Source organism: Oculina patagonica, chromosome 9, assembly GCF_052425735.1.
Source record: "Oculina patagonica isolate OP01 chromosome 9, crgOcupat, whole genome shotgun sequence".
Taxonomy (NCBI): Eukaryota; Metazoa; Cnidaria; class Anthozoa; order Scleractinia; family Oculinidae; genus Oculina; species Oculina patagonica.
This window is the reverse complement of record NC_135766.1, coordinates 22714801-22740389: the sequence shown is the minus strand read 5'-3', so window position 1 is coordinate 22740389 and position 25589 is coordinate 22714801. Positions and strand designations below refer to the sequence as shown.

General features: G+C 40.8%; 3 protein-coding genes across 4 annotated transcripts in view; 1 reads left to right on the top strand and 2 right to left on the bottom strand.

Annotated features, from left to right (window-relative positions):
- LOC144666090 (kinesin-like protein KIF13A) overlaps positions 1–946 on the bottom strand; it is a 54766-nt gene extending 53820 nt beyond the window's left edge. For both annotated transcript variants that reach the window (XM_078527437.1, XM_078527438.1), the window contains exons 1-2: positions 725–946; positions 544–622 (exon numbers count right to left, since the gene is read on the bottom strand). In XM_078527437.1, the coding sequence (XP_078383563.1) occupies positions 544–622; positions 725–776 (131 nt within the window). In that variant the 5' untranslated portion in view covers positions 777–946. The remainder of the gene's footprint in view (positions 1–543; positions 623–724) is intronic.
- LOC144666122 (uncharacterized) overlaps positions 1–25589 on the bottom strand; it is a 98941-nt gene that overhangs the window by 43862 nt on the left and 29490 nt on the right. The gene's annotated exons all lie outside the window — the stretch shown is intronic.
- On the top strand, positions 12502–24856 carry LOC144666123 (uncharacterized). The gene is made up of 6 exons (XM_078527479.1): positions 12502–12745; positions 16131–16325; positions 18582–19265; positions 20664–20951; positions 21788–22016; positions 23402–24856. Exons 1-6 carry the CDS (start codon positions 12553–12555, stop codon positions 23826–23828), a joined length of 2016 nt encoding a protein of 671 aa, XP_078383605.1. The 5' UTR covers positions 12502–12552; the 3' UTR covers positions 23829–24856.

Sequence of the window (25589 nt, the reverse complement as noted above, 5' to 3'; positions counted from 1 at the left end):
TACGCCGCCAGTTGCAGCTCTAAACACAAGCAAAATTGTGCTTGATCATAAAAGATATAGAAGACCAAGAAATGACCACCATTCAAGCATTTATGAAACTCATTTTGCGATCGGTAGACTAAATGAGGTGAACGGAAATGATGGTTTTGTCACGTAGGTTGATCATTTAGTAGCTCGCAATGAAACGAGAAAATTAACATCACAACATCTTTTCGCGGAGAAAAGCACATTGCACAAAATAGCATAACTTATAACGGTGTTCTGGCTTGGCAGATAGCACCGATCTTTCATGATTTCAAAGTAATTTCCATTCAAAACAAAAATCTACATAAGCTTTCTAAGCGTACCCCAAGCTAAAAATTAAGCCTACGCACGACGACTTATTCTCGCAAGCAGTAGATAAAACTGCACATCCGGTCAGCCGAAGCATTAAGTTCAAATGAGATCACAAATAATAAAACATCCAAAATGCTAAAAAATAAATATACGACCGTATTTCGCATGCTACTACCTGCATGCGCGACACATAGGCTTTAGTCTTACCTGTCTCGAGTCGCGGATGAAAACAAAACGGTCTGTGTGTCGTCCATATCCACGACGCATTTTGTCCCCAAATCGATTTCTGTAAAGCCACAAGAAAGGCAAATCTATTCGTGCTCGTTAAAATACGAAATCAAAGCCGGGTTTTTTATACTACGGACAAACAGTTTAGCCTCATAATTACCTCGCCGATTAAATGGCCTTACACGGACGGCAACCTTAACTTTAGAACTCATTCTCGGCGGATCGGCGCTTCACGAGACTACCGGCTTCCAGCTAAGAAGATTTATCAGTGTTAAGACGCCATAAGTGAATCCTCCGCTCAATGTTTTTCATTCATATTGACACTAAAGAGTTTTCCACTCTCGGTTTTCTACTCACACGCGCCGCCATATCTTTTCATAACTTATTCACTTTGCATCCGGGAACTGCAGTGACACGGCAATTGGTGTTCCGCATTCCTTATATGGAAGTCGTCCAATCCGCGAAAAAGGCGCGAAAATACGAGACAAGAACACGAGACCACTACAAGTGGTGAGATAAGTACTGATAAGTACCAATTGGGAAATAAGTCTCGTGATAATGATATTAATTTGATTACCTGAACAATATATTCATTAAAAAACTGTTAGAAATATTTATAGAAGGAAGTCGAAAGGGAAATTTATTCACGTGACGATCAAGAAAACAAAAATACGTCTGACCACACTTTAGGGTTAACCAATATTGCGGTCAGAAAAAGAAGCGGCGTTTAGCATTCAAAATAATACTCACATATTATATCGTATTTCCCATATTTTTAGTAAATTTGTAACGCTTAATTTTTAGAGTCAGTCTCTGTTAGACGCTGAAGAAGGAAAGCCAAATAAAACAAGCATTTCCATAGCGGTGAGATAAAAATCGTTTTTGCATTGCATTTTTATTAATGTTGAAGCAGGGTTTTAACATAAATTAATTAATCGGGGTTCCATTACAATGACCGATAAGGGGTTTTTTCGTGATCCGTGAAAAGCTTTTATTTTTTTTTGTGAGAAATGGCTATTTTTTCCCGTAAAACGTGAATTGGTTTATATATAGTCTTGAACAGGAGGTCGAAGGAGGTCTTGAATCTTGAATTGATCGACTTTTTTCATGAGAATTGCGAAATGACTGTTGTTTTCTTCTTGTCAAATTTGACTGTAAACCGCGATTCTTTCTTATTTCCAAAAAAATATCCAGTATTAAAGCATGTGAAAACAAGACTTCCTGTGGTAATTGCGTGACCAGTGTATGGACGTGACTGATCGTCATTCAGACTCATAGATGCCAAGTGTTTTGGTTGGTATGGAGTGCCGGGAGAAATTGAATTGCCCCGAAGGAGCAATAGTGGGACCCAGAGGATCGAACTTGTAGGGGGGTTTGGGGGTATGCTCTCCCAGAAAATTTTTAAAAATGTAGTTGCAGAGAAGCAATTTCCTTCATTCTGGGGAGGCGTTTGTTATTTTTAACCTCTTTCCCACTCGATTAGCGTTCATCTCTACTAAAGTGCAGCTGAAAGTATATCTCTTTATTTAAATTAATAAGACTTTTTCCTCAAGTTGTAGTATTTTTAAAAAAGCGTGATATTTTGTCTGAATGGCGTGATTGCGTGAGATTAGGTCGAAAAGAGTGAGTCTCACGCTAAAAGCGTGAGACTTGGCATCTAATTCTACTCTCTTAAAGACTCTTCGGGTTTTAGGCCATCGAAACGTGATTAAAAATATGAATCAAACAGCGGTAATAAACATTATGAAAATCGCATTTTAGTAACTTGACGTTTCGTATGCTAAGCAGTACATACATTTTCAAAAGTATGACCGTTATAAATTTTAGACCCCTTTTCAAAACAATATATTAATAGTTGTCTAAAATCCTCAAGCCGTGAGCGCAAATTAAATAGCTAGGTTCGTAATTTGGTGTTCCTTAATTCCGTTCGCTTGCGAAGTTCAAGTGTTGTCTACAAAAGTTACAGATTAATAAAAATTATGTATCCGGGTTACATGCAGTAAATGTGTCTCGGGCGTTTGGCTTTTTCGGAGTTAAAATTTGCGAGTATCATGGTCGAGTACGAGGCGTCATGAGACGAAACAGCGAGAAAAGCGAAAGAACAAAAGATGAGAGGACCACTTGAGACTGAAGAAGGCCTGGGAGGGCATTCGGAATAGTTTAGATGGGGGTGCTCCGCTGGGGTCTAGAAACTCCAACTTTGTCTCAAACCAAGAAAATTAAGGTTAAACTTGCTACCCCTAAATTGTATGCCCCATGTCAGACTGGAAGTGAAGCGCGGAGGATGTTTTTATTTTCAAATTTTTTCTACAATGCTACAACATCCACTATTTATTTTCGCACATTTCAGAACTACGGCAGCCTAAAAGGGTCACCAACCGTTTTTGTTTTTGTTTCTTTGTTTGTCATTTCAGTTTTAATGTTTTTCCTTTACATTTTTGGTTTTGTTTTTATATTTTGTTTTTCTTTTTGTTTTGTTTCTTTGTTTTTTTCATTTTTTCATTTCTGTTTTAATGTTTTTCCTTTTCCTTTTTGTTTTTGTTTTTATATTTTGTTTTTGTTTCTTTGTTTTTTTTTTTTTTGTTTTTCATTTCTGTTTTAATATATTTTGACTGTGCAGAAATCTGTCAAAATCCGCGACAAAGCCCTTTAAACCGGCATAGTCAACAAGAAAGCAAGGTAGCAGTTAAATATGACTTATCCGGCGCGGATAACTTATCCTGTGACGTCATCGTTTTCAAAAAGTTTCGTTTTCATCGTCCACGCGACAACACGAAAACGGCATTTTCAGAACTTTTCACTCTGAAGAGCGTTTTCGAAAAGTTGCGTTGTCAGTCACCGTTTTCACGGGATACGCGTGGACGGAAAGGCTTATCCGCGAAGAAACAGTTTGAACTGAAACGGATTCGCGTGGAGGGGTCGTATCGGTGTTGTCAGATCATAGTTGAACAAGAACATTGAGAAGCTTGAGAAGCTTAAAATCGGGCGCTTTGCCTTGAAAGGCAGGGTTCAGTACAGCAGAAACCACGAAGCAGTTACTTAAGTAGCACTCAGTCCGACTGTGTTTGTGTAAGTCACAGGGCTTGCATGAGCTGTATTAGTGTGCATAATATAATATCTAGAACGTTGTCGAGATTGCATTATTACTTAATGACATGATGGTTTCAATTTATAAATGTATCTCACACAATACAAATAAACGATTGAAGTAGACGACTAGACAATGTAAAGTTTTAAGACTTAGCAAAGTGCAGTGTATTGGTAATACTGTAAGGTGCGGTTTCACCTGAAGGTCGTGTGCTTTTCGGTATTTTCCAGGCATTGCACTTTGATGGGACAGTACTACAACCGTTTACCGGGGAACTACTATTGTCAAGAAAATGATCACAACTTGTTGATGAATGATTGAACATTTGTTTCATACCATTACTGTAATAGCAATTGATGAAGGCTTTTAGTCCTGAACCAAAGTATAAGGACTGGGAAATACTGAAACCCATTATCAGCCACCTTAAACGGAAATATCTTGTTGGTGTTTCAAGGAATCCAAGGAAACTTCACTCATCCCATGTATCTATGTATTGCGGTATTTTGTAATTTTTTGAGTGATTTTTGGGGATGTTTGGCAGGTGATAGTTTTTTTAAAAGAATTAGTAAAATTTAGACAACTAAGAAATATTGAAAATTTAATGTGAATTTAACATTGGAATTTGAAGTTAGAAATTGACAGACGGACACCAAACAGCCCCGTGACATCCTGGAGTGTTTTTGCATGGGGGTCAACTGTGTGATGATGTTTCCATTTTTTTCTTCAATCCCCACTGATAAAGAACTGTTGTTGGTGTTATGTTGGTGTTATCACATGTCAAGCCTTTAACAAGGTATGAAAGAACACAAGGATTTAAATTATTCTGGTGCTCAATTTTTGCGTAACTAAAATTAATGTTACTCAAATTCCTGATGGATTCTGTCTTAAACTGTTACGAGCTTAGTATTTCCAAATTATTGCATGTCAATGTAAGGCAAGACAAGACATGCCTTGGTTCTTATGTAATTCTCTTAAAACACATAAGATATTGACTATAATTTTGTCTGTGCTATGGCAATTCACAGTGGGGTGGTCTTGATGTGTCTTTAACTTGTAGACTGGACTGGACTAGTAAAACGCGGACTAGTAAAACGCGGACTTGTAAAACGCCTCTAGACACTTCGAATTCCTTGGCCACAATCATCTTACGGCTCTCTTCAATACATAATGTCTCAAAAAAACAGTAACCTCAGAAAGAAGTCAGAAGCAAATAAGGTCGAAAGACCGAATTTAAACATTTAACGGCAAATATTCTAATGTCACGAACGTAGGAGTCGTGTAGGCCCGTCACCTTTATTTACGATTGACTGTTGATTTCTGGACGGGCCCCGTTCTACCTCGTGCGAGCAATACAAACGACTGCACTCAACAGACGTCAAGTAGTGGAAAGAAAGAAACATATGCACACAACTCATAGCATCAATCCCGTTGTTTTAGTAGGGGTTTGCAGAACGAACATGTGCTATACTGCAAAAACATCTCCACGCTAAAACAGACCATAGAGTGCTCAAAAAAGCTAGAAATATGCCGTCGAAGAAACACACAAGAGCTTCAAACACAAATTGTTTCGCTCGCTAAACCGTTTAGTTTTATCCGATTTACAAGCGCTTGTTTTACAAGTCCGCGTTCTACAAGTCCGTGCTTAACAAGCCCTCGTTTTACAAGTCCGCGTTTTACAAGTCCGCGTTTTACTAGTCCTCGTTTTACAAGTCCGCGTTTTACTAGTCCGCGTTTTACTAGTCCGCCTTTTACAAGTCCGCGTTTTACCTGAGTCCGCGTTTTACTAGTCCGCGTTTTACAAGTCCGCGTTTTACTAGTCCGCGTTATACTAGTCCGCGTTTTACAAGTCCGCGTTTTACTAGTCCGCGTTTTACTAGTCCAGTCCAGTCCTCGAAATACAGTATGCCAAAACTCCCCGCCCTCTAAAGATAAGTCCTTGACGGTTCTTGTCGTTTTTCGGTGCCTATTCATCTTCGGCATCTTTCTCATCCACCTCTCGTTCTGTCCTGTGTCTGTCATCACACGAAAGAAAAGGTGATTCTCAAAAAATCTGCCACAAAAGGAAATTGACAAAAACAATATGAAAACCATATATCGAAAGTTTCTTATTCTAAAATTTTATCATACGTCTTAATTCAGAGCTACAAAGAAGTTCCTCCTTTTGAGTTATTGATACTGTTCTTACAGTACCTCTTTCCACTAGCGAAATTTTACAAAATTCCTTCGCGGCGAAAAGGTAGCGCGAATCCAGAACAGACTCCAATCGAGAGTGGGTTAATTCTAGATTACTATTAATTAACTATTACAACATTCATTTTTGTGTGGATTTCCACACATTGTCATGATGCAGTTTTTTGCGATTGGGGGGTCACTTTCCGTAATTCAATTAAGTGCTTACGGAAGGATTCGATAGTGTTCGGAGAATCCGAAGTTTCGGTGAGATGTCATAAGCAGTCAAGGCAGTGAACTATTCGATCAGTATCGAGTAAGTCGCAATTTATTCCTGAATCTAGAAGCGACTTTGTCGCTCAAAAGAGTCGACTTGTGGCAAGTGTAAGGTCTCGACTGTCTCGTAAAAGCAGCGCCGCGAGTTAAGGAATCAACTGCCTAAAAGAGACTTGTTCGCGAAGAGTCGAAGTGAATTTCCTTTTGAAAAAGAAGAAACTCGTATTTATCGAGGCACAAGTAACTCTTCGTGTTAAAAGGATGAAAGTCTTTCAGGAAGGAGGATATTTCTCCGTGTTCAAATGTGGGTCAAATGTGAAAAGGGTGAAACTGCATGTATTTGCAAATTGGCGGCAAATAGTAACACCATCGGTTGCCGAAAATACGCACAGCATGAATGCGCAATGAGTCATCAAAACAAGTTCGATGATCATGTTGTTTTACGTCTTGGGCTCCGGAATATAATTCACGTACTCCATTTGGCTCTCAAGTCATGAATGATGTCGAATTCAGAACTGCCCAAAAACATTGTCCTTAAAGTATAAAAATAACACCAAATCGTAAAATTTGCATATTGAAACTGTGCGACAAAATAATTTAATTGTTGGTTAAAATTGAGTCCTTTGCCGCTCCTCAAACCACCGACTCGAAAATTAAAAAACAGTGAATATTTCTTGAAGAAAAAATATTACTCTGCCTTTCTAGGCAAGCTACAAAGAAACTATACATTAGTGAAAGCTTATTGAAACGTACTTTTTCCAGAAAGGTTATAAAACGGCAGCAACGCATTGAATAAAGAAAATAAGTTTATCGAGGAGTTGTTTACACAGGCGATCTGAGACAGTTCACGTGCTTGCACGCAACATTTCTTTTTGAATTAAAATAAGTATCCTTTCTTGTTAGCGGTAAGGGTAGGCTTTTGGTTTAAAAAACTAGCTTTTTTAGGATTTTGGGATTTTATTTCCATGAAAAAATGGCATCTGTCGTAAACTACGTGACGGTGGGGGGGGGGGGGGGGATATGAACGGCACGGGAAAGTCACGGTCTTTTTCTGAATACTGATTTTGGTAGTATTCAGGGTGTTTAGGGCAGAACACCGATGTTTTTAACCGTCAAGGTCTCGTGTTTAGGGTAACATCATTAAAAGTCACTGCAGACTTATTCACCTGTGTTGGTAGCCTGAATTTCAGGAGCAGGCGACCAGAGAGAGACGTCTGAAACAGGCTACTGTGTTGGCGGACAGAACGCCAATTTTGTTAGTGTTGGAGCATTGCGTGACATCCCAAAAAACGGCAACTTGTGTTCCTTGAAACGAAGTGAAGGGCACTTGTTTTCTTCTAACAGTCTTGTGAAAAATTAATCGATTGATAAGTTCTTTGTTTTCTCGTCTCGTGTCTCGAATTACTCGACTGCAAACTTTAAGGTCCGGTTGAGACGCCGTACTTTTCATGAGCCGAACTCAATTCGAATTTGGGCCGACCCAAATTGACAAAAGTACACCTCTTGATTCAGACGCCGTACTTTTTGGCCGTTCCGAGGCCGTTCCTAATACAAAATGCATTATAATATAAATATGAGTTAAAAATACATGGCAAAATACATTATAATAATTTATGAATTAGGATCGGCACATGAAAAGTACGGCGTCTGAATCAAAGCCGTTCCAAAGGCGTTCCACAGGCGAAATTCTCGGCCAAGCCAGGCGGGAAGAACGGGTGAGCCGTTCCAAATTGAAATAGCCTTTCTAAGGCCTAGTTCAGACATCGTGCTTCTGCCGTGCCGAACTTAATTGCAATTAGGTTCGATTGTGGCACGGCAGGGGCACGACTCTGATTCAGACGTCGTGCTAGAGTCGTACCAAATTCAGGAGTACTGAAGCTACGTAACAATTAGTCAGCGGTGATCCAACACTGAAAATGGCGCAGTTTTTTCAAATTGCAGCAAAAACTCATTGCAAGACTTGAGAAAAAGACGCAAAGAAAAGCAACAGAGTACGGCGAATGTTTGTTTCTTTGCCCGACTAGTTTCCGAAAACTTGCTTATTTCAGATTCAGCCCGGCTAGCTTCTTCTTGCCCTGCTCCCTGTCATTAGTGTCGTCTACTTCGTTAAATGAAACATCCTCGACGTGCCTTGTAGCAGAAAAAAAATGTCATTGTATTCCCTTGGCTGGCCGCCATGTTGTTTTTCCGTCTTTCAAGAATAAAATTTATTCGACGTGCTTACTTAACCTCGTCACCAGAGTCTCCTCTGTTTTCAAAATGGCGGCTAAAACGGAGAAGACACTGGGGACGAGGTTGTGCGCATACTCCGTAAAGGAGAGTTATTCTCGGGTCTCCTCGTAACTCCACGCGGGAACGTAATCCCGCCATATTACATTAACATAATTTATAAATTTGGTTTGGCGCGGCAAAAGCACGACGTTTGAACCGCTGCCGTGCCAGAGTCGTGCGGCACGACATGCCGTGTCGAACTAAATTGCTTTGCCGAACTCAATTCAATAGTTTGATTCAGACGCCGTGCTTCTGCCGTGCTTTTGTCGAACTTAATTCCTGAATTTAGTTCGGCACGGCAGGAGCACGATGTCTGAACTAGGCCTAATTTGATTCAGACGCCGAACTTTTCATGTACTTAATTCAAGGAATTAGGTTCGGCTCATGAAAAGATCGGCGTCTGAACCGGGCCTAAGTTGTTCACTCGTGAGTCGATATTCCAAATGACTGTCAACTTAGATTTCAGTGCTTATATGTACAGTGAAATAATTCATAATGGAAGTCCACACATGTACGCATAGCGGACTTTAACTGTTATTAAAATAGTTTCCCAAGCCGACTAAGCTAACTAAACGTCGAGTGTATCTTTCAGTAAACAAAACATGCCGTTATGACGCCGGAAATCCAGCTCACGCATACTATACCCCGTGACTCACGCAAACCTCCGGCGGACTTACGTGCTACTACAGTCATTTCTTTCTAAACATTTTTTTTTTGACCACCACCGTACCTTTCTACCCAAAAAACTCATGAAACCGCCCGGTTTTAACCTGTTTTAACCTTTCAAGAATTAGAGCGTTCGAAACTAAATAAGATCCGTAATCACAAACAACATACAGCCGTTTACCAGCACTCTTTAAAACTCCTGAAACCCTTCAAAATCAGGCAAAATAAATCTTTGAAATAACCTTAATCAATGTTTCTTATTTTTTATTCAGTTCTATAAAATGCCTTTCATACACTACTGTCAAACAAAAATTTCAATTTCCTCAAAGTTTCAAGACAAAAGAATAACAAATATTTCGTGCACAATGTAATTTGATTAAGCCAATATTATCACGTCTAAAAATACTTCAACCAATTCAGTGAAAACCCGTTTTTTTTTCGTATCAACGAAAACCACTTTCGAATAATCAATACATGAAAATAACAATAAGATCAAAAGGAAGAAAGGAACCTTTCTAATTATTTGAAGACTTTCAAAGCCGTGATATTATGCATCCAATCCGCGATAAAATTTAATTACAACAAAATCCAAGTTCTCATTTTGAATTCCATTTTTTTCAGTTGATACCTTTATCCAACTTGTGAAAAATTCCATTCAAGTTCCTATTAATACTGTACCTTCCCAATGTTTTGCTCAGGTCTTCAGAAGCGTCTTACTAACCAAATCTAAAATAATTCCAAAACATGCTGTACAAACATTCTACTCTTTGTGACAAACGACTTGACGACCAATTGTTCAGAAATGAAAATCGACACAGTTCTTGCTAAATAAAAAAAACGTTTTACGGCGGAGTCAGGCTCAAAAAATATACCGCAAGATCACACCCCCATTCATAGTCAGAAACCAGCAAACCATCTAGTTTGCTAAAAAAAACACTGCGTGACATCAATGACGTTACCTTTTTCATTTACAAAAATAACTTTAACTTGTCAAAGTAAGTGCAATTTCACAATGGTGAATATCAGTACAGTATGGGGCCCAGTTCTCGGCCGGGTCCAGTTCTCGGCCACTTTGTGTTTAACGCGTTTTTTCACACTCCAGTTGAATCAAAAGAAAAAGGTATTTCCTTCAAACGATAGACTGATTCATGTGCTTTAAGTATCTTGAGTTTGATCGTTCAATTCGATATAGAAAGCTCACACGTCGAGTTTACGCGGAGGTAGGTGAATTTGCATTCCCGAAACAGTTGTTTGTTTACGGCTCCAAATTCATGGATGTAGTTAAATTCGTATTTTATCCAAAAGCCCCCACCATACGAGCTAATTTTTGGCATGTGAAACGTAGAATAATTCAGCTTTCTGCTTTAGTTAACTTTTCGTTGAACCGTTGTATTTTTTGGTCTTAATTTACTTCGAAATTTTTTCTTGCGACGTTTGCGTATTTGCCAGTTCTCGGCCACCCTGCTCGCTATCACAGCTTAGCGCTTGGTTTTTAATATAATTTCATCTGCTGCTGCCAGAATGAAAGAAATAAATGTTTTAAAAATAAAGTTCAATCTTATCTCTAAGTTTTGAGCTGACTCTTGTCTTGTCTATTATTTCTACAACACCTAAATCTTTCAAGACCTTTTCACTGCAAAATAAACCATCTAAATGCACGGGTCACACAATGCGGTTTTGCCAGAACCTGCACATAGGCAACTAGGCGCGTTAAAATCCTTCTTTTCTAAAGTAAAACAAAGCATCATAAAAATAATTTGGGATCGATATAGTATAAATAGGTTTACAGAGTGATTTTATGACTGTGAAAATTAATTGAGCATTTTTTTTACAGATAATTACGCACAAGCTTTTTAGTGGCCGAGAACTGGGCCAAGGTGGCCGAGAACTGGGCCCACAAATGGAGCTTTTATTATTATTATTGCTCGGGCAAATTAATTTTTGACCGGTCGATAGCTTTACACCAAAAAGCTGAATAATGTAGCTAGCTCTGGGAGAAATTTCAAGTTCCTGCGGTTCTTCTGAGGTAAGAAATACAAGTTTACGTCAAAAGTGGCCGAGAACTGGGCCCCATACTGTACTTTGCCCCGTAAGCTTTTTTCTCTGTCCTTCCGCCGAAGCAAAAAAACACAACCTGATTACACATTAACCCAAAAGTCGACCAAGTGTGCCTGCAACGATTTCCTGTCAAAACTAAAATGAAAACCATTGCGGTATGCGTCACCCGTAGCGGTTTTGTAGCAACCCCAAGCTATCCCCGTCTTTTTGGCCGCGCCAGGAGACTACGCTCTAGGACGACCAAAGGGTAAACTATAAATCGGCCACGCCCGATTAATAATATAAGGTAAAGACTGCCAGCCAGGGCTATTACAAAACCCACATGGCACTGCTTTAATCGATTTGTATTAGTTCCTATCATAAGTTTCAATAAACATACAAAAAAACAAAGATTCCTTTGTCTACCGGGAAAGCATGCATACTTGAATACTAAGTAAATATCACTCCATAGGCTCCTTCCTTGGAATTTTCTTACGGAAAAATCAGATTGCTATCAGAGCAGAATTACTTTTTTCTAAGCCCCCAATTTGGCCAAGAGCCAGATGTCCCAGATCAGTATCCAGGACAGGGTTGGGGGGGGGGGGGGGGGGGTACGACGAAGAGAGATTTGAAATGGCGACCTCTCTAGCTCTGCACAAGACACAGTCCAAATAGTGTATACCTTTTGCCATTATAATGTAAAATAGGGTACGATTTTTGAAAAGAGCCGGAAGACCGTTATTGGATACAGTCTTCAAACAAAACGGATATAAAATATAGCGGGACGGAGCAGGTCGGAGGGAGGGAAGGGGCCCGAGGGAGGGAGGGGGCTTAGCAAAGCGTGGGCAAACATTAATTCGAGAAATTACGATGTATGGGATTTCCGCCAGTAAAAACAGATTGCTGATCATGAGAGCAGAACTAAAATTGCAGATAACGTTTCTATTCAGATAATGTTTCTATTAAGCAACCAAATTGCAATCAACTGATCTATCAACAAGTCAATCTAGAATAGTCGAAAAGAAAAGACATTGGTTTGATAAAAACACGGTCAAATTCGACATGGGCAATTTTTCAAGTACGAAAAAGGCAACAGCAAGACTTTAAAAGATAAGGTCTGAATTGAGGGCAGATTTTATACGGAGCAGGTCAGAAATAGCGAGGGAGGAAGGCGCTTATCAGAACGTGGGTGCTTACTGCAGAGAATACGGTAAACAGGATTTCCACCAATAAAAACAAATTAAGTTGCTGAGAGCAGAAACAAGAATTTTAAAAAAAGCATATCAATCAGAGCATATTAATTGCGGATGATGTTTCTATTCAGCATTCAATCGACTGCTCTACCAATCTGTCAATCAACAATGTATCAACCAATCAGTGGCGCTCTCGTTTGGCCACATGCTGTTAATTTAACCTTTATCTAACGCGGTCATTCCTTGCCTGAGCACGGTAGCAGGATCATTTGCTGCAAAGCCAAGAACATGGAAGCTTCTACAAAACCAGAAAAACAGCCACGCAGTTCGTTCGGAGCTCTCCACAAAGTGGTGATATTTGTTGTGGTGCTCGGGATCTGCGCTGGGTACTTTGTTGGTCTGGAGCTGTTGAGAAGACGTTTGAACTCTCTTGAGGAGACTGTCAATGGCTTGAGTGAAGTCTGCAAAAATGCTCATCAGGGTATGTTGAGGGAGAAACCTTTTTTTCTTTAGATTGGAATCACTAGTGTATTAGTTTTCTTTGATGGGCAATGTTGTCGCGTTGTGACTGACGCTGATCATGACTGTCTGGCGGTGCGCACAAACCAAAGCAAAATTAATTAGTTACGCAATAGATAATGCAGACAATACAGTCAAAAGGAGGGGTTGAAGGGTAAAAGACCGTCTCGTAACAACGTTTGTCGTAGCAGAGCTAAATTAAGTTTTAATTTTCAATCCCAATGAAATTTAAACAACAGTAAAATTGTTGAGAAACGGACAAACACATTTGTAGTCATTTTTATAATGAGGTTAAATTCCATTACAGTACACCGACATTATTATGGTATATGTAAAATTTAATTGCTTTTTGGGGCAATTCACAATTGGAAAAATAGGAACACTTTCAGTAGCTAATGAACGTTGAAAGCGTCAGCCCACTGAAAATGGTAAAGAGGGTGTCTGCCTTTTGTATTTCGTTTTGTACTTAGTTTTCTTTCGCTGAGTTTTATACATTCATTTAATAAAAAGTATATTTTTTGCTATTTCAATTTACCTCCCATAAACCACCTGGCGCTAGTCCGTTTGTACTGACAGCGCAAAAAGTAAGCTAAAGTGTAATTCTTCTCAGATCTTAGCTGCGTTTAGTGCCATTTGTTGGGATGTAAGAATTCTAATCGAAAATTTTAAAACAAAAATATTGTCCCGATATTTAATTGGCTGGAAGTCCTTTCAGTTATTTCTAGACTCAGTGGAAAATCAATCAGCTAAGTAAACATGACCCGCTGCTCTGAGCAGAAAAATTGTGGTATCCCGTGAACAACAAAAAAAGGAAACCCGCCGTCATTTAAGTTGACCTTCTACGGTTTTCTGGATCTCTGGACAGCACAGCTTGCAGGTTAGCCTGCGAACGTAGACGCATTTTCGCATTTCGCAGGCTACTTGCACGCAAGCAGGACAATGATATCAAAACAACAACCTTGATAACAAGGTTAAATAAGCAAACTCCAGTGCGCTGATTGATCATCCCTTTAAATAGCAATAGAAATCAAAAACAATTGCGAAAAACGCGACTAGACAGACTAGCCTAGGAACCAGTGCGTCAGTAAAGTGAGGTGACGTGCGCAAATCCGAAAAAATTCCACATTTTCATGCTCAGCAAAACATGTGTTGTCCTTATTGTTTATAAAGGAGTGTCACATTTCGAAAAGCCTAATGCAGTGCATGCTGAGCACAACGGTAGCGTGCGAAAGGGGAAGGATTTTCAACAGTTGTTTCACGCACACATTAATTTAGGATAAACAATTGTCTGACATCCCATCGATGTGCAGTAAAGGCTTTATTAAGCCCCGGCCAAACGAACCAACGTCATGCTTGAAAAGCATATTTGACCGTTTAGCTGTCTCTCTCAACATTAATTGCACTTAAATGTTTAGATCAAACATTTTCATCCTACATTTTGCTTCCCGAGCTAATGTTTGATTTTTAGCCACAACAGCAAACAAAGCAAGTCCAAGCAGGAAAAAGCAGCCAATCAGAAACCGAATCAATAAGAAGTCGCGCCATAATTTCAGCGGTAATATGCACAAAGCGTTATGTGGGCTCACTTTGTTGATCAAACATTGTTTGCTCGTTTAGCCACCTCATGTTGTGTGAAAAAAAAAAACAAGATTTGGACGAAACGTTTGATCGTTTGACCGGGACCTTAAACAGCAAATCTCTTTCCCCCATTACGTTCGGGGAAAATGCGTTGATGCAGGTTTTGGGCGCGGGTTTGAGCTAAAAGAACATCTGCGTAGGTGGATAGGATGAGAGGAAACTACTCGCCTGCGTGACACTCGGAAAATTGTTCCCCTCTCGGAATAGATTATGTCCGCGGACAAATATCACCACAAAATTACCCCGGGGGGTGGGGGACTCCTATATGAACCGGACGGGGATGCTTGTCGGAAATTTTGAAAAGAACCCCTAAAAGAGACCAATCTGGGTGTGGCTCAAGCTTTTCTTGACCCCTAAAAGATACAAAAAAACTAAGATAAGAATTTATTTTTGTTTATTTCTTCGTTGTGTAACCCTAAACGAGACCATTATGGCTAACAATATTGGCGTTTTGCCCGGAACACCCTAAGTGAGACCAAAAATCCGAATTTACACCCCTAAGCGAGACGACGAGCATCCCCGTCACTTTCATATGCGAATCCCCCCCCCCCGGGAAAATTACTCCCCCTTGTGGAAGTATAAGAGAGTATTTTAAGATTATTACCTTTCTTTCATGTCGCCTAATAGCCAGTCATTCAAACAAGAGAAATCGGAGACACTGACTCTCTTACCTTAGAAGACGTCCGTAGCGAGATTCAAACCCAACTCGGTTCGATCACAGCATCCTATGGCCAGTTCTTTTACTTTCCGAACAACATTCCCGGAGGAGGGGGGGGGGGGTGTACTCCTGTAAATTTCGAAACGGGTGTACCGCGACGGTTCTTAAACCCTGACCCTGACTTAAGGATGAAAAATCGAAAACTGATACCCTATTCAGGGGGAAAATAAACGTAAAAATGGCGTGAACGGATCAACTCTTTTTTTGTTTCTGTTACATTGGAAGCTAAACTAATACTTAAACGGATAGTTCAGTTTTAATAGAACATTTCTTTTTTGTTTAGCTGGACGTTTACGCACTGCAATTTTAGCTGATGTAATTTAGGCACCCTATCTAAGGATCACATCGGGAACCACTGCGCGGGAACACAATGTCGAAGGAGGCAAAAGGACACCCTATTTAAAGATCGGGAACCTAAAAAACTATACCCTATCCCGCGGCACATACCTATATAGCACATATGTTGGAGTGAACCCCCGGGAAAACACTCTCAATACTATTCTTGTTACTTAGGTCCGGTTCAGACGCCGTACTTTTCATGAGCCGAACTCAATTCGAATTTGGACCGACCAAAATTGACAAAAGTACGCCTCTTGATTCAGACGCCGTACTTTTTGGCCGTTCCGAGGCCGTTCCTAATACAGTTCCAATAAAACCAGTCAAAATACATTATAATAATTTATAAATTAGGATCGGCACATGAAAAGTACGGCGTCTGAATCAAAGCCGTTCTTAAGGCGTTCCACAGGCGAAATTCTCGGCCAAGCCAGGCGGGAAGAACGGGTGATCCGTTCCAAATTGAAATAGCAGTTCTATGTTCAGACGCCGATCTTTTCGTGTACTTAATTCAGGATTAGGTTCGGCTCATGAAAAGATCGACGTCTGACCGGGCCTTAGAAATAAATACAAATTAGACTTAAATCTCAACAATTTTCATTTTATAAAGTATCGCTCCCATTTAAAAAATTGTTTTATATCTGTCACCTAACAGCCAGTCATTCAAACAAGAGAAATCGCCGAGAGACCCCGGCGTTTACAACTTTGGAGGAAGTCCGTGCAGAGATTCAAAAGCAGCTTGGCTCGATAACAGCATCCCAGTTGTGTTCGCCTCCAGATAAAGTATGTCTGGCCGGCGCGCCTGGAGCCAAGGGAGAACCTGGATTTAAAGGAAGAAGAGGCAAGAAAGGTGAGACAAAAAGATTGTTACAAAAATTCTCTTTACTGGTAGCCATACATTTCTTTTGATTTTAGCTCTGAGATTTTGGTTGTAAATCAAGACAATGCCGTGCAGTTGATTAGAGTCTGATTAGTTTCCTAATTAGAGGGTCTCAATGGGGTGGTGGCTTTTACGGTTAACGGTAAATTGCTTCTTTACGGCAACGGCTACTTTTTTTTCCACGGTTACAGTACTATTCACTGTTTAAAGTTAAAAAATTTCCATTAAAAATATTTAGGTCTCAGGGCCGGCACGTGAAGGACTAGTTTGCTTTTTTTATACCGTTTTTTACGGTCAACATATTTACGGCTAACGGTTAAAATTTCCATTTTTACGCCTAACGGTAAATGGCCGTTTACGGCAACGGAACCCCATTGAGACCCTCTAATTAGCGTTAAAGTAGACCGGCTGTTAAATAGAAAAAAATGTTTTTCTAAAAAAGACTGGGTGTTGTTCTCGGAAGACACTAGACTCGTAAACTCAGTGGCAAAATGCGTCTGTTCTGTTATTGATCGTCGTTACGGCTTTCCACAAGTTCCTCGGCAACTTTTTGGCAACTTTTCATATTTCGAGCAACTTTTCCCCCTTCGAGCAACTTTCCTCCTCTCGAGCAACTTGTTGCATTTTAAGCAATTTCCAAACGGAAAAACTCCGAAGATTATCTGAGTGTTGTTTAAAGGCCAAACGAACGTTTCCGAAGATTTACGAAGTTTGCCGAAGATTTTTGAGGAACATCTGAAGACGTTTCATCTTTCGACTCATTCTGCATTAAAACATTACAAAACTCGTCGGCAAACATGACGTCATCGACATCTTCGCAATTTTTCTTAGTCACAGAAATCCTTGTTATTTAACAAATCTCCCCCTAGATACTTATTTGCTGTAATTTGCATAAAATTGCTTAGAAATCTTACCCTCAACGGGAGGTTAGCATATATTTAGAAAAATTCTCTTGATTATAAGCAGCGTTTTAGAATTTTTGGAGCAACTTTTATTAATCAGAAGCAACTTTTTTTATTTTTGAGAAACTTTTGAGCAACATTTTGAAAAATCTCGAGCAACTTGTGGAAAGTCCTAGTCGTCGTTATGACGCAATTTATCATGAATAATAGGACAGACGCATAAAAAACTGGCGAAACTGATTGTAAACGAAGGAAAGAAATGCAAGAGTCAAATTGTGGAAGATGCGATTTCGCACCGCCGCTGAATCTTAATTTCGTCGCTGTACTTCGGAGAATCATAGGCTTATTAATTAAAAGTTTAGTAAGAATACGGTCAGAAACTGTACAAGTTAAAATTCCAATTGTTCAACTAACCTTAAATCCAGTGAAAAGTGTTCACAAAATAATCCGCTAACACGCTGTTTCGCTTCATAATTTCATTGACAACGCAAACTGCCGCTCGCCGCTTATTTTGACTATTTTCGGGTCTGAATCCTCAATAAACACCGTCATCCGTTTCCCTCTCAGGTTGCAATGATTTGTCAAGTTTTAGCCCATAAATTTTAGATGATTTTCTCATGAAAGACTACTACGAGATTTGTGGTGTAAGTGTCGCCTCGTCAAAAATGCAGCGCAAAATCAGTCCTGAAAAGTTAAGCAAAATATTTGTTGATTGCGTCAGTTACAAGTTTCATCCGTCTGTACCTTTACTGACAATAAAATTAAGCCAATTATCCCGCGAGAATTCGCTCGGTTATTGTAAAATGTACGACCAACTTGTCTACTAGACTGTTCAAAGTCCCCTATTTTCCCGCCGGTGAAGTCCTAGACATCGATCGTTGAGTTCGCCCCATCATGGTTCCTGAACGCGAGAGTATTGACTGGGGACCCCAGCTTTGGCTGCATCACGTGACCAATCGCGCGCGCGCAAAAAAAAATTAATGGATTATAACGAACGATATTCTTCAACCCGGCCAATTGGGCAAAAGCAAGTTACTAACGATGACGAAAGGGTATAGCGAGTCCTTGCTATAATAACCTGAGAACTGAGAACGAACACATGCGAGCCCCTGGGAAATTCTTTATTTTGGGTCTAACAGTTTCGATAGTTGCATTATTATAGCTTGAAACAACTTTGGACATAGGAAAAGAATTTGAAAGAATATTCCCTTCCCCCTCCACCACACACACACACACACACACACACACACACACACAGAGAGACCCGTAAACACTAAATACGCCCATGATAAAATAAGACTGTGGCTCACTCATGTTTCTGTAGGTTACAGTGGTATAAAAGGCGACGCAGGGAACCCAGGACGCAACGGAAAGGATGGAATGTTTGGACAAAAAGGGGACAGGGGGGATATGGGCCCTCCTGGAATAAATGGAATGAAAGGCGACATGGGCTACCCAGGAGTTGATGGCCGCAAAGGAGAACAAGGAATAAAGGGTGACGCAGGAATGCCAGGAATGAAGGGATACCCAGGATTGTCAGGAATGCCAGGCCCAAAAGGCGACACAGGATACCCAGGACCCCCAGGATTGAATGGAATGCACGGCCAAAAAGGAGACCGAGGAATTCCCGGCTACACAGGACCCAAAGGAATGCAAGGACTTGATGGTTTTCCAGGACCAAAGGGCGACCCCGGACCGAAAGGAGACAAGGGACAAGCCGGCGAGGGGTCCTCAGGACAAGGGTCCACCGGAAAAGCCCCTACTATCTATGTCTCTCCGAGCACCTTGACCGTCTTTGAAGGCTCTCCAGTGACGTTCAACTGCTACGCCACTGGTCAACCGGCACCCACTGTCACGTGGGAACGAGTGGGCAAGGGGCAAGTACCTCCAGGTCAATCTGGTGCACTAACGATTACCAAGGCACAGTCTTGGCACTCGGGACAGTACAGGTGCAGGGCTTTTAATCTGCATGGAATGAAGGAGGCTACAGTGGAATTAAAGGTTAAAGGTAAATGCATATTTATGATCGTTTTTGCTTGCGATAGGGTTAAGGCAGCCTAAAAATGAGAAATAATAACTGATTAAGTGTACCGTTGATCCTTGGGTCGAATATAGCACCTTAAGACATCAACAGTATGCCCGCTTTCAATGCTTATTGACTTGAAGAGCAGGATTATTTGTCCGTTTACAGAGGGGAAGATGAATTTGTTACTTAACGCGAGGATAATAAAAGAACTTATAAGCATTCAATTAGCAGACATCTTTTGCCAAACAACATGTGGGACGGGACACTTCAGATTTTGGGTTATGTTAACTTCAATAATTTTTCTTAATCCATCCTTGTCAGTCTGGCTATGTAGATTCATCGGTGAGTATTAGACTGTGCAGACACATGACTTCCTCGACAGGCACTGCTGGGCTTTACTGACTTTTCCTCTCTCCCCTCTTCGGCAGTTACTTTCATCTCCAGTTCTCGTCCTCCAAACACTTCCTTTTCGCGTCCCCTCTCACCTTCTCCTTCTTCTCCTACCCCTTCTCCCTTCTCCTCTTTCTTTGCCTTCCTCCTCCCGTCCTCTACCACTATTTCCCTCCCCCCTCTCCTAGGTTCTTCGCGGCCCCTCCTCTCCCTTTTGGTTCCATTAATTCTCGCGGCACTTTTTGTGAGTCCCTTCCTATTCATTTCCCCGCCCCTCCGCGCTGCTCTCCCCGCACTCGTCTGGCTTTGTCCCCTCACCTCCTAGTTTCAGAGTAAATTTAAAGAGGCTTCCCCTCCCTTCCCTCTGTCCTACGCGGCGCGGTTCAATGTCCCACCCGCTTTGTTCTCCTTCGCACCCCCTCTCTCTCCTCTGGGCTTTCTTTTTCATTCCGTTGCTTTCTTTGCCGTAGACTATGTGAGATGGAATTCTCAGTGTTAGAGTGTGTATTTTAGTAAGTGCATGCAATTAATTTATAATTTAATGTGCAGCGACTGTAATAATGTATTGTTTACTTATTGTGTGTGATGTAGTGTGCTGTATTTTGATAAGTATGTATTGTATTGTTTCTAGTCTGTAATAGCTTGTGAGTGTTGTTTGTAATTCTTTAAAAAAACAAGCATTTCACAGTCTGCAAATCTTTCGTCTTACAAAAACTCAGCGAAACCACGCTCACAATTAAAGACACAATAAACTTGATAAACAGCAAAAAAAAAAAATATAATAAAAAAAATAATAATAATTTTTCTTAAGCCGAGATGATTATCGCTATAGAAAAAGAACTGTTGAATTTCGGAGGGTCTTCGGTAAACTTCGTTAGACCTGTGAGCCATTAATAATATCTGAACTTTTTTAGACACTAAACCCAGTAAATAACAACTTTCTTGAAACATAACGCATCAACTGAAACAGACCTGTGTTCATTTTATTAGGAAAGCCAGTGATTTTAGAGATGTTTTACAGCAAAAGTCAAGACGTAACAGTCAGTGCATACGATAACGTCACAATCTTATGTCACGTGAGCGGTTCCCCTGCACCGGAAGTAAAGTGGATGAAAGCTGACAACACCAACCTACCGGAAGGCAGAACGGAAATTGGAAATGACAGCCTCGTTATCAGGACGATGCACGCGGAAGACTCGGGCACGTATGTTTGCAGAGCTCAGAATGTTTATGGCATCGTGGAGATGAGATATGTTGTAACTGCCACACCAAGAAGCGGTCAGTAAATAAAAAACGATGTCTGCCCCCGGATGAGGGAACGGGTTCACAGCGGTCAAACGCAAATATTTACGTCAACTCCGGTTTCCTGCGCCTCAAACTTTCTAAGAATTTCACTCGAAAGTGGGCAAGAATGTTTATAGGAAAACGTTGAATACATAGCACGGTAGAACATTTCAAGCTGGGAAACTCAGTGGTGACAATTCGGCCCCGGTATAGTCCCAAATTTGCATTGGTTCGTACAAGTAGAATTTTTGGCAAAAATGGGTATTTCATACTTTGAGTACTTAAATTTATTGTTCAACTCTGCTTCGTGTAGTACAAAATTGGACGACGTAAATCAAATCAGATGGGGTACATATTTAACAGTTATTCCACGAGCGCGCGTTGGATGTGAGATGGCTATAAAGATGTCATATCCAACTAGCGCAAGTGGAATAATTGTTTTATTAAAAATGCCCAAAGAATTACAATATTTGAGCTCCCCAGCTGTTTTCGTTGACGCGTTTTGGCTACCATATTTGTGGCAATGGTATATGAGCTCATATACCATTACCTGTTAACCAGTCAAAAAGCAGGAATTGCAATTTACCATTGCTAGTTTTTAATAATCGCTGATACCCATCGTCCGATTTTGTACCACGTGATGCGTGTTGTCCAATGAGCGCGCGCAAAAATTTAAGGGTGGGTTATAACTCACGTATATTTGTACTCGTCTAGGAAACCCGGCAAGTCAGCGTTTTGGGGAAAGAAAACTTTGGGTTATATAAGTAATCTAGCACTCTCCCTTTCTAAAGCTGTTTCATTTGTCCTAATCGTGCTTGGTAATTACACAGGTGGTGGCCGTGAAGATGCGATAAGGGACTGCAAAGAGCTGAAGGCTCAGGTTCCAAGCGCACCGTCCGCGAAGTACTGGATCGACCCAGACCTTGGTTCCCCTGACAACGCTTTTGAAGCTTACTGCGACCAGGAAACGGACGGCGGAGGCTGGATGCTAGTGTGGAGCTATCGATTTGTCAACAAGGGATACATGACTCCAAGGCCGTCATTTCCTATAACCTCCGGGTAAGGAGACCAGAGCAAGTTTCTGTTATGAGCTTGCAGTAGATTGAGATTACACTTTACCGCCGACCGATTAGCTCAGCTGGTAGTGCGCCGGCTACCCTGATACCAGAGGATTTTTTTCTCCGCCGGTGGATCTTCGGCGCCGCCGTCGCCACGAGTGGCGGCCGCGGCGTTTTTCGCGCGGGTCACATTAGAGACAGCCGACACCGGAAACCGCGCAAGAAAACCTCGCACCCAGGGTATGCGCCGGCTGTCGTGTGGCAGGTCTCGGGTTAGACTCCGAGACCGGACCAACACTCAGGGTCTTAAAATAACTGAGGAGAACGTGCTGCCTTTGCAATGACTTCCTTGGCAAATGGTAAGATGTTCTAGTCTTCTCAGATAAGGAGGATAAATCCGTAGGCCCGTCTCCTGCATCTTCAGTGTCATGGTCAGCAGCGGACGTTTAAGAACCCACACGCCTATTGCAAAGAGTAGGGCATGGAGTTCCCGGTGTTGTGGTCTGGCCTATTCACATGCACTTTTATCCATGGGCTGGTTGGTGGGACGATATCATGTACATAAATACATCACTTTTGTTTACCCCCAGATTTCCCGAGTAGCTTATACAGCAAAAATCTCCGAGCATTTCACGTTGCACAGCACAATGGGCCAAGACCAGACCAAAACACCGGGAACTCCATGTCCTACTCTTTACGATGGGCGAATTCATCAGTCATAAAAAGGGACAAAAAGATAGTTTATTTTGCCGGCGTCAGCTTGTCTTTGTGTACAGCAAAAGGGAAAAGGGAGGGGGGGAAAAAAAAAAAAAAAAAAAAAAAAAAAAAAAAAAAAAAAAAAAAAACCCAACAAAAAGGGGGGGACGGGGGGGAAAAGGAAAAATTTTTTTTTAAAAGGGAAAGGGCCAAAACCCGGGGGGGTAAAAGGGGGGGGGCTTATAACCGGAATTTTACGGTGGGTGTTCGCACTTTAAATTCCTCTGTAAAATTTGGCTTCAGCGATCGGTCATATGTTTATAGGATTCTAATTAAGATTAGCTGTTTGACCCCTCTGACCTACAATCTCGGACAAAACCAGTTAAGATAAACGCATTTTGCAGATTTTTTTGCGAATGTCGTGACTTTCAAGTTTGCTAAAAACAAGTATCCCCATCTCCCTCCACTTTATGAGCTGTAGTACCAAAATTGGTGAAAATTAGCAAAGTGTCTCAACCGTTTTTTTCCGAGATTGTGAGTACCCAATTTTTGAAGTTTTTTTGGCAGTTTTTCGAGTGCAAAAGTGCCGATATCGGTTGTTAAGTTCAGGCTTTCGGGATCAGAACAAGCTGCCATGTAGTTAATTAAAAACACTCAGAAAACGACTGTTCCTTTCTCATTTAATTTCAGTTACCATAGTTACAAGAGCCCATTGTCCACTACAACTCCCCTTGGCCCGTCCTCACCAGGTGCGATGAACTACGGTCTGTGGAAGACTTTCGGTACAGAGATGTTACTCCAGTCAGACCTGATCAACTGGTATGCCTGTAAAGACGGCTCGGGCAGTATACTTAATTGGAAGGACGGCTCGATATCTTGTCGCGTGGTTAAAACCCTAGTGCCAAAGTGCAACAACACAGTTCCTACGACCGTGAGCACAGAAAGCGGTTATGGCCTGAGGCTAACCAATAGAATGTACCTCTACGATTTCTTTTACAAGGTGGCGGTGCAAGGTTGGCAGACAACCACTGAGCGTTGGGTGGACGCCTGCGCAGAAGACGGCAAAGATTTCGTCCCAGGCTTGAAAGATCCTCGCGGTGCTTGGTTCGTCCGTTAATAAACTTTATTTCATTCTCGTCCCCAGAGCCGCATGTCACTCTTAACCGGCGAGGCCTGGGTCCTCTTGTCCCAGGCCTCGCTGGCTAAGAGGGACATGTGGCTATGAGGACGAGGATGAACTTTTTTGTGTCGCTGACTTGTGCCGAATCCTTATTTGTATTTTTTTTGTCAAAAGGGACTGGACACTATTCGCGTGGCGCGGGTGTACCGTTGCAGTTATGCCATATGTGGCAGACTTTGTAATCATGTTTTGACTCTGAATGGAAATATGTAGCGGCTAATTGCAATAATTGCATTTACCTCATAGGTTTTCTATCCCAAATTGACAGCTTAATGTATTTTCAGTTTTAAGTCAACAAGAAAGTTTGATCTAAGATTTAAATAGTGGTTGCACTCCGGTTTGCGAACTACGTGTTTCCGAATCATGAAAAATCATTTCGCCCAGGACACCCGCGCCACTTATTGATAGCACCCGGTCCTTTCTCGACCAGAAATCGCACAAATAATGGCTGGGTACTAGTTAATGGCTTGATATGTTAAAGACTGAGTTTGCGCGTTAATTCTTACCGGCTGATCACTTTATGTATTAATGAAATCTTTTTTCCACAAAAATGTTTGTCTGATTTTTTACGAATGAGAAGCAATATAATAGAACATAATAGTACACATTGATTATATGTTGTTGAGAATGTTTTGCTCATTTTTACTGCTTTTTCTTTCATGAAAAGGCTCACAGTTATTTCATTTTCAAATGTTTTGTTCAAGATATTTTACTGAATAAGAATTATTAATATGAAGGTTCAAGATGATTGTATTTCCAAATAATTTAGCAGTTTTTTAGTTAAGCCGGCAGAAAAAAATCAGAATTGTTGTATTTACAATACCTTTAATTTCCAAATTTCTTTGAGTTCTGATCGTGAAGCTACAGTAGTTTAAAATGTTTATTTCCAAATGATTTATATATTGTTTAGACTAGTAAACTAATAAAGACCACGATCATTAATAATAAAAAATTATAATTTTTAATGGTTCATCGTGTTCGCTTTAATCATTGCGGGCCCAAGAGAGGCCCGCAACCCTAATCTTGACAGTGACCAGCGGATTGCGTTTTACGCGTGCGCGCCACGTTAATAGAAAGCGAACCGAAAACGGAAGTTGAAAATTTTGTTCTTCCACTAAGAACGATCGGAATGCGAAAAATGTGTCAATCACGACAGCTTGTCGTAACACCGGAAGAGAAAGTCTGTTCTCCAAGAACGATTGTCACATAAGATCTAGGCTTCTGTCACATGGAAGATTGCAAACATTGCAATTTGCAGACGTGTTTTACGGGTGTTGCTTTTGCGAAAATTTGCTCTGATTGTATCACGCATAAACCACGGCAAAGCGAATGATTCCAACAACGGTTATTCTCGAGAAATTCGTTATAACACTGACAACATAGCGAGTTTATCGACCGAGGAAAATCACATCACACTTCCCAAAACGATAAAACATGCATTCCTTGCGTGACGCGTTACTCGGGATAATTGTCTTTTGTCCATTTAATCATTTATTTATTGACACTGCCATCTAAAATTACGCACTCTCGTACCAGTACCTTTTCTAAGTGCGTCAAGGCCCGCACTTTCTAACCTGTGGTTACCACTAGTTTATTTAACGAAAATAAGCAGCAAAAAGCGTTGAAAATTACTATTCATTATATCACATAATTATTGAATTGACTTCCAGACAATGAGTTCGCGATTTCTATGCGGTA